We start from the raw sequence: 18,531 nt of genomic DNA, 5'->3' as shown, positions 1-18,531 counted from the left end.
TTTGAATTCTGCTGGAAAAGGCGTATCTGCTTGGGAACTATTTGAGAAAGAGATTAGCTTTTTAAAAATATATATATTTAAAATGGGATATTTTCATATTTATTGAGTAAAAATGGGGTAAGAGGCAGGTCAAATCCTACTAGGATCTCATTTTCTGTTTTGTCCTTTTCAAGTTAGAGGATTCTTTTAAAAACTGGTTGGTGAGTTTGGCCACAAGTTGTAGGTTTAGACTCTGTAGGAGTGTCCCTTTTGACTCTTTTTGTAGTGAAGTTAGTGACAACTGTATTGCTTATTGTGATTTAGGATATAAGAGATCTCTGGAGTTTTCCATAATGTGTGGGCAGAGATAGCATCCCCTAAGGCTGGTGTGGAGCATCTAGGTCAGACTTCTGCTCTGAAGAGTCTTCTAAACAACCTGTCTTTATGGACCGCAGAAGAGGTCTTGGGAGACCAATCCTCTCTACCTAAACTCCCCTTTTGAGAGTCCAGTGCCCTCCTCTTCCCCATGCAAACCTGCAGGAGGCATTGAAAAGCTTAAAATGCAGCATAGCTGTGAAGCAGTAGCGGCACTTACACTGCCAAGGTTTTATTAATAGGAGATACTTAAAAGTCATTTTGCAATGATTTTTATTATTTACCTATGGTAGAAAAAGCTTATGTGAATGTAACTCATTGAGAAACTACACGATGACTAAAGTAGCATGCACACAATGTATTTATCAACTCATCATTCTTCCACTAGCGCTTCTATTTGAGTAGTCTGTAAATTTTAGTGTAACTGTAGGCAAAACTGCTCTTTGAACTCCCCCCTCGTGCAACTTTAAAGGTAAGGTGGATCTTAGTCAAGTGATGTCACTATACTTGTTTCCTAGTCATGTCTTAAGTCATGATTCTGCCTAGCAATCTGCAAAACCCATGTTTTTAAGATGATGGATCCTACAGATAACTTTAAATAATTTTTAGAAGCTCATCTAACTTGGAAATAATACTCAATATTAGAGCAAACTTTGTAGATTCCATTGGAAGCTTATTTAGAGCAGAATCAGCAAAGTGTAAAATATGTTGGCTTTTATACATTTATCAAAGTTTAGAAATTGCAGCTAGTTTGCCATCTTCCCAGAGCTCTCCCTTACGTATGCTTTCTCTTCTCTTTATTTTCCCCATTTCAAAGATTGTCATAATCGTTTAATCTCTTGTTATGCAATTAGATATGTTGCTACACATTTATTAGCAAACTTACTGTCAAACTAGTAGTAATGCTCTAATTTACACTTCCCAAAGCATGGAAATTCCTGTGTAGGAATGAAGGCTCCCTTCTTTCCCCTCCTCCACCTATCCTGAGGTGCTCGTGCAGTGAGAAGTATTGCAGGAGGCTGAGATGTGTGAATGATAAGTGCTCTACATGTTGCAATACCTGGGCGTGATCAGACTTGTTAAAGATGATGGACAAGGCTTGAGCCTGAGTTTCCTGCATTTCTGCTGGCTGAAATTTGTCCCCCTATAGCTCCTCGGGGTTCTCTGATAAATCTCATCTCATCCCCCAACCCAAGGGAGAGCTATCGATACTTTCCCCCACAGCCCCTTCTAATAGCACTGGTACTGCTGGTTGGAAGGCTGAAGTCTTCTGGTGCAGTCTTTCCATCTAAGTGTTTCCTAGTCCTGTCTGCAGACGAATATTTGGAATCACGAACAGCTTACACCAGAAGCATGTTAAGTGTTGCATCATCTGGGGACCAACTGAGAGCCTTTCTTTCAAGAGTGCTTGATTTTATGTAACCCAACCATGTAAATTAAATCTGAAGGACACTTAAAAATCTTACACTTCTTTCCATTTATAACCTGTCAGCTCAAAGGCATAATGTCTCTTAAGGATTTTAATCCATTGGATAGTAACGTAATAGGGATACAGTGATGTCGTCTGTCTTGTCACTATGGAGTTAGTGACAGTTATTGTATGGATTAATGATTCGAACAGTGTTGAAAGACCAGTGAATCATGAATCTTTATCTCTGATGCTGCCTTAGAAATACCAACTCTAAACAATCAGAAGCCCCTATAGTTGTCTGTTCAGGAAAACCTATCGGGCTATCGTCGGTATACAATACTCACGAGTATTACGCTCATTACATATATAATAGTACATGCTAAAAACCCTTTCAGATTCCTCATGCTACCACATTGTAGCAGTACTTTTTTTCTCTCTCAGCAGATTGGAATATTTTCTCTGTCTATGGTCTACAAAATTTGTTCCTTGAAGTCAAAATCAGCAGTTTGTCTCAAAGCTTTTAATATTACAATATTTACCATATAATATTCTGCTCAGAATGTTTAATTTTTATTTATCTGACAATATATTTTTTTACTTTAGGGAATTTAAACCAGGGAAAAAAAAGCTGCTGAACAAATCCTGTAGTTCCAAATGTTAAGCTAGTTTTTTAAATGTTGTCGTAAATACTATATTGTATTAAGGGGAAAAAAAAGCTATCTCTGCAGAGAACACACTAATATTTCATTCAGAATTTTATGAAGTAGATCCTGGGGATCATTCAGGAGTTTTACACGTGTAAAAAATGAAACACAGAAGAACTGACTGCTGTGTATTGCTGTAACACCCCTAGAACATGGCTAACGCCCAATTACTGCATGCTTAGACTTGGATGGTAATTACAATTGAGCTGTAAAATATTTTGACAGTTTCCAACTGTTGTGTGGTTATTAGCAAGGCATCATATGGGAATGAAGTACAGTGATTTGATTAGTTTTGCTTAAATAAGGACTTTCAAAATAAACATGTAGCGTAAAGTGTTAATCAACAGCAATATTTAATTATTAGCAGCTTTTCTTGACTTCTGCAGGAGACAATTCCTCTTTCCCAAAGATTTTGATTTCTTAAATGAGACTTGCCGTACCTTTATGCTTCAGCTTTTCATTTACAAGCTTTTACTTGTTGAGTGCTAAAAGCATAACCACACCAAATTTAATTTGTAGCATGAAAATTATGTGTGTATTTTTCAAGAGGATAGATTTGCCAGTATTGAAGCTAGAAAAGCTAGTGTTAATTACGTATTATAAAACAAAAAGGGTATTTCCATGTATTTCTCCTTTTAGCTGCGCAAGTCCTAGCAATTAGCAAATTTGGATAGTGTAAGAATTCCTGGAAAAATATATGTTAAGCCAAGTGGCACTTGAATTGCTGTTACTTTTACATGTATTTTTATTTTGAAATGAAACTAATAAAGCAAAAATATTCAAACTACATGCAAATTAAGTTCCAGATTGTGCCAGTCTTGTTATATTCATTAAGCTATTGAATCCTTGAGTAGTGGCTGTTATTCCATGGGGGCTATTCACGGAATAAGGTACTATTCAATGAGATAAAGATAGCAATCTGCCTTCACACTGCTTAAATAATGCTTGTTCCGTTGGGCAACTAAAACAAGAATATTCAAGTCTGCCTTTCCTTAATTTTTCACTTGCTTTATTTATTTAATAATAGTTTTTGATTTTATATGTTGTTTATGAATGGTGTTTGTGAGTGAAGCATTCTGTTTATGGTGTAGAAGATTTTGTCAAGTGTTATCACCTTGTTTTTTCTTGGGAAAAAAAAAAAAAAAACAAACGAAAAAAACCCTGAAGTAATTCTTGTTTCCCAGTTCACTCTGCTTGTGATATCTCTGCTGTGACTGAGAGCTGAATCTAGCTGATTCGGTTACCAGTGTTGCTTACATCTTACTGTTTGCCTAAATACCTAATTTCACCCAACTGTAATCAGGTGGTTTCTTTTGCTGACTGTTGTCTTGGCTTTGACCTGAACTCTTACCTTGCAGATGAAATAACCTTTCTAATGTATCCTAGATTTTAAAGTGTCTTTGTGACTTTCTGCAGAGGTGTGCTGAATGGGAGGGAGCCTTCCTCTCTGCTAGCGTTCATGAGGAGCAGTTGGAGTGGTGGGGTTATACTTCTTCGATAGCCAGTCTCCTAAACAACTAAAAGATAAAAGACATACTCCGTACAATTACTCATTTGGAGAGTTGTGTTAGTGGTTATTTTCTGTGTGTTCAGATAGCTATGTGCCAGGAAAAAAGCAAAATATACTGTGCTTTGCAAGGGAATCTGATTAACACCGGTGAATCGGTGCATGAGTTGCTTATGAAACAAATAATATTGGGATCCCAACCCCAGGCTTAATTTTTAAAAGGGGAAGGGTTTTTTTTGGTGGATGATGTGAGCTGAGAGGCCAGTGTGAGGTGTGCTCGGTGGGAAACGGGTTCATCGGCTTGCTTCTCTGCTGCCGGAGAGCAGAGGGGAGCTCTGCCGGCTTCCTGCTTGCTGGCGGCAGCAGCCTGTGCCAGCTGTGTCCTTTCCCTGTAGGACCTGGAGTTAAGAAACAGAGAGAAAGTAGGTCTGAAACACATCTTAAAAGATCACTTGGTCCTTCTACTTGCCCAAAGGCAAGTTCAGCTTTACAAAATGAAAGATTTCTTCAACCTGTTGTTAAAGACCTCCAATAATGAAGCATCCGTGGCTTTCCAAGGCAGTCTGAGTGCTTCATTATACTGTCTTATAGGTTGCTCCTCCTAATGGCTGACCTGTTGCAATTAAAGCCTGTAACTTCATTTTGGTAAATACTGGCATGGGGGACACAGGGTTTTCTTTCTTTTTCAGAATTTTACATGCTTTCCTTTATCATTTTTTCTTAACATAAATGACCTAAATTTGCTCCAGCTTTCTTCGTGGTTTTTTTTTTCCTACACTGCGTCATGCAAAACTGAACATAAATTTTCTGCTGCGGCTTTATTGATGCTGAGTGGAGTGGGAGAGGCAGTACATGTCTTGCAAGCTTTATTCCTGTCTGTACATCTCAGTATGATGTTTGTCTTTTTCACAACAACCTGATGTTGTTGACTTATGTTCAACTTGAATAGACTGTTTCCCCCACATCCTTTTGTGAAGCTGCGTCATGCAAAACTGAACATAAATTTTCTGCTGCGGCTTTATTGATGCTGAGTGGAGTGGGAGAGGCAGTACATGTCTTGCAAGCTTTATTCCTGTCTGTACATCTCAGTATGATGTTTGTCTTTTTCACAACAACCTGATGTTGTTGACTTATGTTCAACTTGAATAGACTGTTTCCCCCACATCCTTTTGTGAAGAACTGTTACCTAACCAGTTCGTCTTCATCCTGCATTTATGTAAATGATTACTCCTTCCTATGTTGCACTTGTACCTATTGAATTTCATCCTGTTTTCTTCAGACCTTTTCTCCTTTTTTTTTTCTTCTAGTGCATTTGATGTCCATCCCAGCTTCGTGTCTAGTGTATCATCCACCATCCTAATTCAGACTTTCAACACTGAACCCAAGAAATATGCTTGCAGAACCCCTTTTAATGCATAATTCCAAGAACCATTTAAATCTAGTCTTGGATATAGTTTTCCAGCCTGTTTTGCACTTACGCTATGTGAGTCTCATTAAGGCTCCATTTTCTGTGCTTCCTTAGGAGAGCATCTTGAGAGACAATAAAAAGAGCTTAACTACAATCATAATATGTTATCTGCTGCTTCTCCCTTCCCCTGCCTGCTTGCCTCTTATAGAAGGAACTTGGACTGGTTGTCCTGATTTGTTGATGACAAATTAATGTTTGTTGCTTGTCTCCTTTTTAACTTTCACATGCTAAGAAGCAGCTTAATTATTTGTTCCACCTCTTTTTCCTTAGTTTGTTTGCATTCTTCTGATTTGTCTTTTTTTATACTCTTAGAGACTAGAAGGGAATGTAGTCTTTTCCTGCTCTTCTAATATCTTGCCCATCATCTTCAAGTTTTCAAACTGACTGTTAATTTTAGATGTTGTTTCACATTGGTTCTTCCAGTACCCCAGGATTACATTAAGTGTGTTCAGCTGATCTGAAAGCATCTGGCTTATCTGATCTGTTCCCACACCTGGCTGAAATCTGACCTTTTTGTGTCTGATGTTAGTAATGCTAGTCTCCAACTTGCGTCTGACTTGTAGAATAAAGATTGATGAAGAAAAAAGAAAGGCATTAAGCATTTCAGATGTCTCCCCATCATCTATGGGTAGCTCCTCCTTACCACTGAGTGGTGAAACAATATTTTTATTAATCTCCATCTTGTGATTGTTTGTATAGAGTGGACTGCCGACGTGGTAGTTTATCAAGGCTAAAAGTCACTTGTTTCCATTAAATTCTCATTCTCCTATAGCTATCCTAAGAAGCTTTCTTGAGAATAGCCATCTCTGTGCCTGATCTGAGATCATGGACCCCAGCACCTCATGCAAGATTGTAGAATATGCTTATTTTATTTCCACCTTCAGTTAAGAAGTGTCTTCTGGACTTCAGAGGCACCACATCAGGTTCTATGCCATCAATACCAGGCTTAAAAATACAGAGTGGACTAAACCCCTCCACACAAATTGTTTTCCTTTGTTAGTGCAATACCTGCACAAATCTGGCATCTGTGTTGTGCTCTTAAGTACTTAAAACAAAGATTTCTCATAGACAAAGACTAACACTTCCATAAATCTGCCTATGGCTGTGCATTAACATAAACGATGCAGTAGATTTGCAAAATAGGTGTCTATAAAGTTCTATGGAGCAATGTCACCTTAATGATACAACATCAGAAGGTTGCCTGAAAAAACAATGTCTGTTGAAATGTTCAGAAGAGTGGGAGAATAATTTGCGTTTATTTAATGGCTAATGTCAAAAGAAATTCCTGCAAAAGCAACAAGAGTTCACTGTTTTTAGGAAGAATTGGCAGTGACTCTCATTTTTAGTTTGCCTTGTGCTTTCTTTTAGAAGAGATTCTTGTGACCTTTTCTGACAAGCTCTAACACTTCCATTGTTTGCTGCAGGCCTTTGAAATGTGGCAGAGATAGCCTTGGGCCCAGGGAGGTGCGTTTTGCTAGTTCAGTTCACATTTAACAAAGCTAAAAGCTTTGAAAATTGCTATTCCTCATCTGTGGTTTAAGTTGCTTAATTCTGGCAACCTGCCCAAAACCCTGAACGTTCCCGTCGTGGCAGAAAGCCAGGGATTGTGAGCCGGCAGCATCCTGGTAGCTCATCTGGGCTTCCAGCACAGATTACACAGGAGCGGAGACTTCAGCTCACGTGCCACCGGGGCAACTGGAGAAAGGAAGGTGGACACAAGGAAATTGCCCGTCTTCTGAGAGCAGAAAAATGAGGCCCCATCCCTGCATGTGACCTGTTCATACTGCTATATTACAAATATATGTAAACATCAGAGAACGAACTCAGCATTCGCTTCTGCTTAATGGTGTGAATTATATACCTGTTCCTGGGTTTTTTTAATTGAAAACATGTTGTTCAAGACAAAGATTATGCGACCTCAGGGAAGAGAAGCTAGACAAACCTCAGCCAATACTTTTATGATAGTTGAATCTGAGAAGGAACTCGCTATGGCTTTTTTTTCTTGGCCATACTGACCATCGGGTGAAATTACTTGCGCATAAGTAACCAATTTATTATGTTGTTTCAGATTTGTTTCTCCTTTACCAGCTCATTAACATAATCTTCTCCTTGCCATTAGCTAGTAAATTTAGGGCTCCTCAACCTGGTGAGGTAGCTACCCTCACTCCTATGCGGTACTGTTATTCTCTATTAAGAACATCCACAGGGGGAGGTAGTCGTCTTGAAATAAACAGTCTGTCTTGTTCTTAATTAATTCCCATGGGCAGACAGGCTCTGTGTCCTGTTGCTCAAGTGAGGAAATTGTCCGGTAGTTGATGTGTTGTGGCTTGTGGTTCTGAAGGTTTAGAGTTCAGTTCCCGAATACTTGGGTTTTTTTATCCTTTTAATCCCCAACAATGAAAACCAAACCAAAACCCTAAAAGATTATGCTAAGAAAAAGTTACTTCATTACTAGACAAAGTAAAAGCCAAAAGGAGGCTACCAGATAATTACAAAAATTACAAAATGAAGTACTTAGCAGTTATGAATTGCCAGATTTAAGGTAGCCTCTGTTACTGTAACCTCTCCCACCTTTGTGCACTATATGCCTGTAGGTTGTGTACACAGTTCAATTGTACGACTACATACCATGATTTTCTGCCGGACCACTTCCTCAGGGCTCAAAGCAAAAGTAACCAGACCCTGTAATAGAAGAGGTTGCTGTCTGTAGGGCTGCCATTTTATTTTTTCATAGGAATTGGAAGGTGTTTAACGAAGCATGGTCTCTTCGTTATGCCAGGTGAATGCCACAGAGAGCCTGGACAGAGCTCACGACATAGAACTGTTGTGTGACGCTGACCAAGTGACCCAGAGCAATGTTTGAGGCTACGAATGATGTGTTCCTGTCTTTGGGATGGCCAGGTCTTAGACTTCATCTTAACTTGTCTAAGTCTGGAAGTTGGTTTTGGGTTATTCTGAATACTGTCACCTGCCCTTGGAGTCAGGAGGAGTGCTTTGGTGGGATGCTGTGGGTGCGTACATCAGAGTCACGTTAGGTAGCGTCTTTGAGTTCTTATCATAGTCGAGTCACTTTACTGGCTCAGGCAAGTTATTTAATTCAGATTGTTTCCCTATTTGTAAAATACCAGTTGTGATTCTCTTATCATGTCAATATATTCATTCACCCATCACAGAGTGCCCTAATACTGTGTGATGGCTATCATGCTGGAGATCACAGGCAAGTTGAAATGCTATGTTTAATGTAGCATTTGCATCATACTGCTTAAATGAAGCTGAGTGCCATACACTGTAAGTTAAGGATAACAAATAATGAGCAACAACTTTTTGCCTTGAGCAGTGAGATAGGCATAGTGTGAGAAGAAATGGGTAGTGATGATTAGAATAAAAAATACCATCATCATGTTTGTTTGTGGGGTTGGACAATTAAAGTTATGTGGATGAAACTACCTCAAGCATGAGGGACTTGCTAAACCTTACAGGCTGGGACCAGAAGTGACAGCATGTTGAAGGACAACCATTGTGTGTATGATTCAGCCATGTGCAGCACAAACTGTAAGTTTAGACGTGAGTCAGCCAGGGAGAGTGACAAACAGTAGGGAGCTGCGGCTGTCTAGGAGAGGGAATATAGTAATGGGGTCTTGGAGTGTGTGTGGTTCTTGATGGCAGGTGTTATCTTCATCAGTTCTCCCTTGGGTCCAAAGTATTCAGTTAAACACAGCATCATACACCTTCTGACATGGGACCACATTGTCTGTCCACCTCCAACTAATAAAGTGAAAACAGACTGAAAGCATTAACCCCTCCCCAGTTATTTTCAGAGGCAAATCAGGGTGGATTAAACCTTGCAATTAAACTCTCCGCAGTGCTGGGAGCAAATGGGTGCCTTTTGCAAATGGGCGTGATTTGGAAAACTGCAGCGGGGGAGAGCAGAATATCCAGATGGCTTTGATCGCTTGCTTTTTCTTCCCAGATTGAGAGGGTCTGCCATTCTTGTTGTCTAGAAAGTTACGTTTGATCCATATCCTGGCATTCTAGGTAGCCTGTACATACTCCAGCTGCTTTCCTTTCTTTTCCCAGGCATAGTTTAGAAAAGCTCTTTCCAGCCTCATGGCCACCAAAATATGTAACGGGCAACTGAAAACCCTTTAGAATGAAATAATCTCGCCTGCTTGACCAAGACCTAACTTGAGGCATGTCCCAAGGATTTCACCTTCCTCCTCACTTTGCCAGGTTCAAACGTGAGAACATCATGTCGGCTCGGGCAGATGTCAAAATGTTAAGGTTGTGATTGAACATGGACTGGTTTGGTTGTGCCAAAATTAAATCTGTAAAATGATAAGCAATTAAAAGCTTATGCCTAAGCCTTTTAAGATAAAAGTTTATATTTTGTTGCATATCCACATTAGCTGTAGGCACAATCAGAAGAGTGAGGAAGGCAAAGTTTTAAGATATCTGATGCTGGAGAAACCTGGAAGTTACGTAAATACTTGTTAGTAATCATATACAGGAAACAAATTCAGTGAATCTATAAGTCGTACCAGGCAGCTGGGTTTTCAGATCTCCTTCATTTTTAGGGGCAGTAGGGACTAGAGACATTTTGTGTAATCATGCACCATGCTGTGCAAATAGAGAGCAACAAAGTTAAAGAATGTACTCCTAAACTGGTAAGTTTGTGTATCAGAGTAACAGGATGGCAGAACTCCTAACATTCCTTTCCGGGAAATGTGTATTTTCTAGTACACCCATGCGCTTATGTATTATAAAATCTATAATATTTTTATAAAATACATATTTCCTTACCAGAAACAAAGAGGAATGCCACTTGTATTTTGTTGTGTCACTGGAGCCATCATCATGTTCTGGTGACCTGCTACTTAAAAAATAACTAACTAACCTAAATAAAGAACATCTCAGCACAGCTGGGTCATGAGGATGTTTTTTCCATCTTTGGAATAAAACAGAAAGCAGTTTTATTCCGTCGTTGCAGACTTGATTTCCATATTCTATTTCGGTGCTGATACCAGTTAAAAATCAGCTTTTCGCTTATGCCCGGACTGTTCCACAGCCCAGAATAAACAAAATTGAATGCATGTTGGACACGTACAGGCCTTGCCAAAGGCATAAATTCTATGAGCCATATTCAGTTTAGAATACTCCCAGGCTCAGCAGTTCCTATGGGTAGAGCCCTGTGTTGTTTAAAAAATAAAATTCTAGAGTATCATCTTGATGATATAAAATTATCCATTTGACTGAAATGTGTTTGGATTTCTTGCTTATATTGCACCTTTGTACCATTTTTCTGACGGCTCAGTTCAGCTGAGTTTCCCAAACCTTTTCTGCATCCGGCTGCACGCTGCACATTTTGTCTCACCTAGTTGTGTGTTACTTTCATTTATCTTATCCTGCATTTTAACCATTTCACAATTTTCAGTGAGCCTAGACAGCACTGTAGTTTTGATAGGGATAAGGGAAAATCCCTTTTATTTTGCTCAGTCAAATAAGTAAGAGACCGTTGCCTGTACTTGCTTCTTGAGAAACAGAACTTGTTTGTTGATTGTTTGTGGGTCTTCCCTATTTCAGCTGTATCTCAGTCTCAGCTTCCTCTCCTCCTGCAGTTAATTACCATTCCTAGGTTGTTCTCTCAACTCCTTTCCTCTTTGGGGAGTGGTGTTCATTAATATAAAACCACGTAAGTCTTCCACCCAGATTCCCACAGCTTGTTACGTACTTCTTTTTTTCCTTACTCCTCTCAGCATCTTTCTCTTCCAGCCTTCAACACTGCCTCTTGCTCTCTTTAAACTCCTCTACCCCCATGCAACCTGTCAACACGCTCTTGAGGGTTGCTCAGACTGAGCCCCTACGATCTTCATTCTGGCTGCTCCCTGTGTCTCATACGAGGGCTTGGTTCATAGCCCCATGGTCCCATCACCAGTTCCCATCTTGATTTTCTTCTCCTGAGCGTTGGCCTATGTGTGTCAGAGATGCAACTCAAACCTCACTTTGCGAACCATCAGTGCACCTGGTGCTGCATTCCTGAGAGCAGCAAAACAATTACTTAAATATTTTGAAATGTAGGGATGCAGCCTAATGTTTAAAGCTATTGTCCTCTTGTTAACATAGAGTAATGGTCTGATGGGATAATCTCCCAAGAGGAGAAATGCATACACTATAAAACGTATTAATTAAGCTTCCAGAGCATGTAAAAGAAGAATAAAGTAAAGAGACTTCAGTGCTTCTGTTGACTGTGAAACAAAGATATCCTGAAGCTAGTGCTGACTCCAGTTGATAAATCCGCCCACGTGATGCTGCATCTAGATCTGAGCTAGCATGTGAGGGACCAGCTCTGGAACCTCTGCACTTGCCATGCAGTTAATCCACAGCTGGATAAAGATCAGTTGCATTAGATTCAGTAACCTGTTGATCAGTGAGCAGATCTGGCAATCTGTTGTGGATATCTCATGCTTTTTAGTGGCATTTCCAAATGAGTTCTCAGGGACTTCGGCTTTTGAACTCAAAAAGCCAAGTCATGACTTCCATGTGGTTTAGAAGAATTGTGTAGTCAGTGCTTACAAGAATTATGTAAGAAAAAGCTAATTAAAATTTTCTTTTCATTTGATGAGTTCCTACCAATCTTGTAGAGCAAATATATGCTAGGTACTTGGTAGTAATTGTGTTGGCACTGAACCTGTAACTAATATGTATAACATACAGGTATCGAAAGAAAATGTTTTTCATAATGATGCTTCACAAAAAAAACCAAAACTAACATTTGTTAACCCTTCTGAAGGGGTGTCAAGTGCTCATGCACAATTCTGCCATTATATCTCCAGTGTGTCTTGAGTTGAATACTTTTATCATAGATTGAATAACGAAAGCTTTGACTCAGATGGTGAAGAAGAGCATAACATTATCGTAATATTAACTTCACCTTTATCCAAAAAAGTTGGAGTACTAGTCTGGAAAGACAGCTGTATATAATTTTTGCTTTATCAGCTAGAGAAGAGACACTGTGTAGGTACATTATGCACATCCTAAATCTTGCATATTCTGGATAAAATACTTTTAGAAAACCTGAAGTAAATGGAAGGACAAACATGGAAAAAAGCTCCAACTTAGGTATAGATTTTCAAGGAATTGTAATCTGGATTTTAAAAAATTGATAATTTGTAAATAAAATGCAAAATTCTGCTAAATTTATTGATTTAATAGCTTTGGGTGTCCTTTTGTAAAACCTAGTTTTAAAATCAGTTACATCTTCAGTTTGTTAGATGTCTCATTAAGGCATTTGAATGGTAATATTGCCTAAGGCCCTTTCAGAGTTAACCAGAAAGTATTTCGGTGGTGACTGGAACATTTTTAACATATCTGTAGACGATTTCAGCAACAAGTATTAAGACTTTATAGTTGACATTTAATATATCTGGTAAATAGTGCTCTATGGTTTGAAGAAGTAGCTCTGTGCTTTAAAAATTTATTAAAATATCATTTTTCCATATCTTGAGAGTGCTATTTTAATTATTTTCTCCCAGCAGTGTTATTTCCATATATATAATTTAGATAACAAAAATATTTTAAGTAATGTAGTACCTTAAATTTGGGGTCAGTGGTTAGTTAGTGGTTTTTGTTGTAAAAAACCAGGAGAAAAAGCTGATCTTAGTTACATCACTCTGTATCTGGAGTAACTGTCTGGCAGCTCCTAAGCAATATTTGTTTCTCTGATTAGAATCTGATGCATGGTGAAGAAAGTTTATCATTTATTGCTGCTTTTTCTTCCCTATTTTGTATATCCCTGTTAAGATGTTAATTCAGTGTATTTAGAGGTATTTGTCTCATCATTAACGGATTTGTTCGTGCTGATTTGAATCGTTGACAGGATTAAAAAAAACCAAAACACTTGTTAAAAAGTTATTTTGTACGTATGATCCGGTATTTAAAAAAATCTCAGCAAGGTATACGTTTTGCACTTTCTAAATGAGTTGGCAGAGCTTCTATCTGATGATGAAGTAGGTGTGTTTATAGAACAACTTTTTAGGGCTGACTGTCACGGTAAATGAAAAATTACTTTCCTGGTTCTGTACATTTTCTTCCCCAGAAGCAGTGAAAACATAAATCAGTTGGTAGCTAGCAGCTAATCGCTTAGCACTGACATACTTTAGTCAAGTGGGGGCATCGTTGGTCTTTCACAAATAGGTAATATGGCCAAAAGGATTTACTTGTTAAACTTAAGTGGCTGAGATGCAGTAAATTACTTGCTCTGTTTTCATCTTAATTTGGGAACTCTCTAGCTACAAGGTGCTTAAACAGCATGTTTGTTGTGTATATATGCTTTTAATTATATTACATTGAAAAAATAAGTGGGCTCAGTTCTTTTCCTATAATTCAGACTTTGGATTTATGTCAGTCAAATTGTGTCTGTTTAATTACATCTAAGAAGTTTTCAAAGTGACAATATTTTTCGGGTGAAATGAGTGCGTATTTCTTGAAAACATCAGCTGCTATCAGTACGTTCTCTGCTGAATTTGAGAAACAGCAGACAGTCTGACAAATACCAAATGCCTGAAATATTTTATTCCATTTTAATTCTTGGTTTGTGCTAACAAAAAAGTTACTAAAAGTGTCAAAATACCCTTTTGGGAAACGGTTGTTATTAGCTAATGATACTTGTTAGAAACCACCCTCTGATAAGGATTTATGGCCGAAATGCCTTTTCCACGTCGAAAAACGAAAGCCTGGAAGAGGAAACTCTTTGGGTATGGTTGGAAGAGGCTGTTTAGAAACACTGTGCCGTAATTACCTTTATGCAATTGCGCGCTTAAACAGGAGGAGCACAGCTGAAAACTTTATGCTGGAGCCTGTATGAGATGAATGCATTAATCATATGTCGCAGACGCGGTGACTTTGATTCCCACGCTGCAATGGTAGATCGCAACTCGTGGTAAACTCTATCCCTGCTATGCCTGGCTTTTGATCCAGTCGCAGCGTTATCTTCATTAAAAGCGAAAGGGCTTGTGGGGATGCTTTTCCATGGCTGCATTTTGGGAAATTTTTTCAAGGGTGTGTATCACGGTCTGTGCAGGGCTATGCCTTAAGTATTTCAGCACGGTGTTTCCACTGGTACAATTCTTGGCCTGTTCTCCTCTGTAGATCTGGAATCCCGTATATCTACATCCTTTGGAGACAAGTGCCACGGGCAACGACTGGAGATAATAACAAGCGATTTGTGTCTTTTGCAAGTTACAGTCATTGTAAACTGACAGCTGTGAAGAACCTAAATTCACATCAAAGGCTACAGATCATCTAGTTAGGTCAATTAATGTTAATTCTCATCTTCCATTAAATTCTTTCATCTTCTTCTTTTCTTTTCTTTTCTTTTTTTTTGCAGCCAAGCCCGATACCAAGTCCTGTTTTGGGGAGAAAGCCAAACGCTAGTCAGTCACTGCTTGTGTGGTGCAAAGAAGTTACAAAAAACTACAGGGGAGTGAAAATCACCAATTTTACTACATCGTGGAGAAATGGTTTATCCTTTTGTGCAATATTACATCACTTTAGACCAGACCTAATGTAAGTTGTATACTCTCTGTCTGCGTAAGCTAACTCTCCTAGAAATATGCAACATTTAAGTTTATGTAAAAATCAAATCCCTGTTCGTTTCAGGTGTTGAACTGTTTTCACCCTTTTCTTTCAAGTAGGGAACCATCCTTTCTAAGAAAACAGATTTATGAATGCTCAAACTTTATGACCTCTTTGCTCTCCCTTGTTGCATAAACAATTGTTTCTCCCCTCTCTGTGATTTGTTTTCCTTCTTCTTAATCTTATACAAAGAACTGACTTCAAGATGATTATGAAAATTGTGCCGGTGTTGAAATGAGATGAGAGGAATAAGCCTGTAGCTCTTTGTACGCTGACAAGGACGGATTACCTCCTGGTAAATTTGGTTGTCAAGGCCAGCCTCTAGTCCCTGCCTTAACTTCTTTTTTAGATGGAAAGCTTCAGGCAATGAAACATGTAATCGGTGTTTATTTATTTATTTATTTATTTATTCCTTTAATTTTCCACACTATTAGTTTTGTTGATTGAATTGCTGTGAAATTGCTAGTTACTGTACGATTTTATTGCATGTCAAATTTTTAGATTCAGTTTGTTTTAAAACTGCTGCTTTTATCAAATACTGTATATACCCACTGTGCCATTTTCCCCCTCAGTGACTACAAGTTCCTGAATCCTCAGGATATTAAAGAGAACAACAAAAAGGTAAGAACTGCTAGGAAAAAAAAAAAGACATAGCTTCAATTTTGGCTTCGCTGCAGGTTTGTATTAATTTTGGGAAAGTGCGGTTGTTTTGCAAGATCATAACTGCGGCTCACAGAAGGTATTCAACCTCCCGCAGTTCAAATCGGATGCATTATTGACTCTAGTTTGTCATGGTCTTTAACATTCACAACAAGTGAAAGGCTGGAATTAGAGTTTAATATTTGTATGGCCTACATTAACTGTGAAAGCGGAGGAAAGGGCTGGCCAACCTTCTGTGATCGCTCCTCTCATTTTTCCAATCAGGCACCTAATTAAAAAGAAAGAAAAACATAACTGCTCTTGGTTTGTCGCACACAAGACTTCCCTTTCTGTTGCTTTAACGGGGCTTCGTGCATCAGTCGTGGTCGATGTTGCTTTGATGGTGATTTTTATAATTTTAAAGATGAAATTTTGCACCTACTTTTATGCTGCGCAGCTGAGTGAAGCGATGGATGCAACATGGAAAGTTTAGGATAAACTGAAATATTAGCAAAATAGTTTATAGCATTGAAACAGCTAAGCAGCTGTTTCAAACCACTCTTTTTGTACCTTTGTGATGCAAAGATGTAAAAAGTTTCTTTGGAAGATACAGGAACTCAGTTTGGGAATCACCAGAAGACTCTTTATTTCTGCTCAGTATTTTAGACATGTTACAAACTTCAGTTGAGCCCTAGGGACATGTTTAGAAATGATAATTTTCATGTGAGTCATTGATAATAAAATTGTTCCTGAAGGTCATCTGAAAATTGTTTTTAAGGAGCTGCCTTCTCAATGCTGTGATTTTATTTTTATACCACTTTAAAAATGTTAAATTGAATTGGGATGAAGGTATAAAAATATACTTTGAATAAATTAATTAGGTTCAGTATTATATAGCAAATATAACTAAAGGGTTTTAGATTGTAGATGTGTGGAATTTCTGAAAGCGCTTTATTAAAATTCATTTGTGTTTAGGGTAATTATATTTTAATGTGCCTGCACACTTATATGTTAACCAGGGAGTTACGTCTTTAAAATAGTACTTAAGTATTATAAATAATGAAATATCTCTGAGCTGGTGTTATCTACTGAGTGATTTGGCCAATGATATCTTTTTCATAATAATACGGGGTCTTATGATGACCTAAGTGGATTATCCGTGACATCACAGTGTTTTCTGTGACCATACGTTTTTGTACTTCAAGTTTCATTGAGCATTGGGGCTAATTAAGTCGGATTATAAAAAAGAAAGAATAGATTATTAATTAAAAACATTACCGGTATGATCAGTCATCTTTTCTTTATGAAACTGTGATGGCAAGTGGTGAACTTTTTAGCCCGTCTCTCTAAGAGGATATAGTTCCCAGGATTGAAGAAGTAATGATTGTTGTTATTGTGCATTTTTTTCCTTTCATCACTTTGCAAGCCTTCGCCTGACAGCTACATTGAGTATCTCAGTTGCTTCCTGCAGATTTATTTCCTGGTCTCACACAGTTCTGCCTGATAACCCTGCGTGCCCTTGGTTGGAGTGAATGCAGCACTGGCAACAATGGCTGCCTATAAATTCCATGCAGATATGTAACACATTTGACAATGATTCCTCCTAACCAATTAAAATAACATCTATGGATGAATAGGACAATTTTCTTTGTCTGAAGCATCTCTATTTTTTTTTTCCCCTCCCAGCAAAGGAGGTAAGAGGTGACTGTGACCATAGATTAAAGATTAACCCGTAAGAGTATATCTTTTAGAAGTGCGTGACCTTGTTTGTATTTTAGTAAAAAAAGAAGAAATCTTAGGAGACAACTATTTTAGTGCAATTACTGTGTATAATTACACATTGAAATTCACTGTTACAAAAAACACATCATCGGAGTGTCTTTATAACGCAGACTAGTCATTTGCCAAATTGGTGCTGCCGCTGATGCTGAATAAAAAAGGGTATTTACCTGTGACATCTGATCTTGGCCAATATGTCAGTGTGTTACATAGTTGGGAAATGGTTGGAATACTGCCTGTGGTGCTTGTGCTGATGGATCCCAATTGATGTCTGTCAATCAGCTTGTCAGTAAATTAAAAAAGAAAAAAGAAAAAACTTCATCAGGAGATAGGTAGATAGGTTTAGTGTCCTGAATATGCATACGTGTGTGTGTTTAAGTATGTATTGTAATTTCCACAATATAATTATATCTCTGAAAAAAAAAAAAACATCCCAAAACCCCGAACAACTACTCCAGATTACATTAGCATCAGTCAGAATTCAAATATATTTTTGGTGCATTGTGCTTGTTGCAAATTCAAATTTCTGTGAGGAACAAAAGAGAAACCAGGGTTATCTTTGAGAAAATTAAAAACATTTCAGGGATACCTTCCCAGCTGATCTAAAGAGTTGTGGTTCTACTTAAACGTTATATATATCTAACTATCCATATAGCCTTCCCAATAACGTTAACCAACTAATTTTATTTACTACGTCCATTTGATTATTAGTAAATAATAATGAAAAGTGTGTTAAAATTACAGCATACCGGCAGTATAGTCCCTTATCAAGAACAGAAATTTTTCATATTGCTAGTACCATGTCCTGCACTTTAAAAATGTAAGCTACTAAACTACACTTGGCTGGAGCTTGTAGGGGATGAAAGGGCAAGAAGTGGAAGGGCACAACAGTATGGGTCTACTAATGAACTTCTGTTTTTTATTACTTTATTGTTTAGAGAAGCTTGTTTCATTTGAAGGATTATTGTGTGGAAATAGTAATATATCTTCTGGATGTTTGATTGGCACTTTCAATTTTTGTGATGCTTCCCCCCCCCCC

At 38.1% G+C, this 18,531-nt stretch overlaps 1 protein-coding gene across 1 annotated transcript in view; it reads left to right on the top strand.

Annotated features, from left to right (window-relative positions):
- Window positions 1-18,531, top strand: part of LOC104072703 (EH domain-binding protein 1-like) — a 66,441-nt gene that overhangs the window by 40,895 nt on the left and 7,015 nt on the right. Inside the window, exons 7-8 of the mRNA XM_009572236.1 lie at window positions 14,827-15,005; window positions 15,647-15,695. Coding sequence (XP_009570531.1) covers window positions 14,827-15,005; window positions 15,647-15,695 — 228 coding nt within the window. The remainder of the gene's footprint in view (window positions 1-14,826; window positions 15,006-15,646; window positions 15,696-18,531) is intronic.

Source organism: Fulmarus glacialis, unplaced genomic scaffold (genome assembly GCF_000690835.1).
Source record: "Fulmarus glacialis isolate BGI_N327 unplaced genomic scaffold, ASM69083v1 scaffold34842, whole genome shotgun sequence".
In the NCBI taxonomy this organism is placed as follows: domain Eukaryota; kingdom Metazoa; phylum Chordata; class Aves; order Procellariiformes; family Procellariidae; genus Fulmarus; species Fulmarus glacialis.
This window is presented reverse-complemented; position numbering and strand designations above follow the sequence as displayed.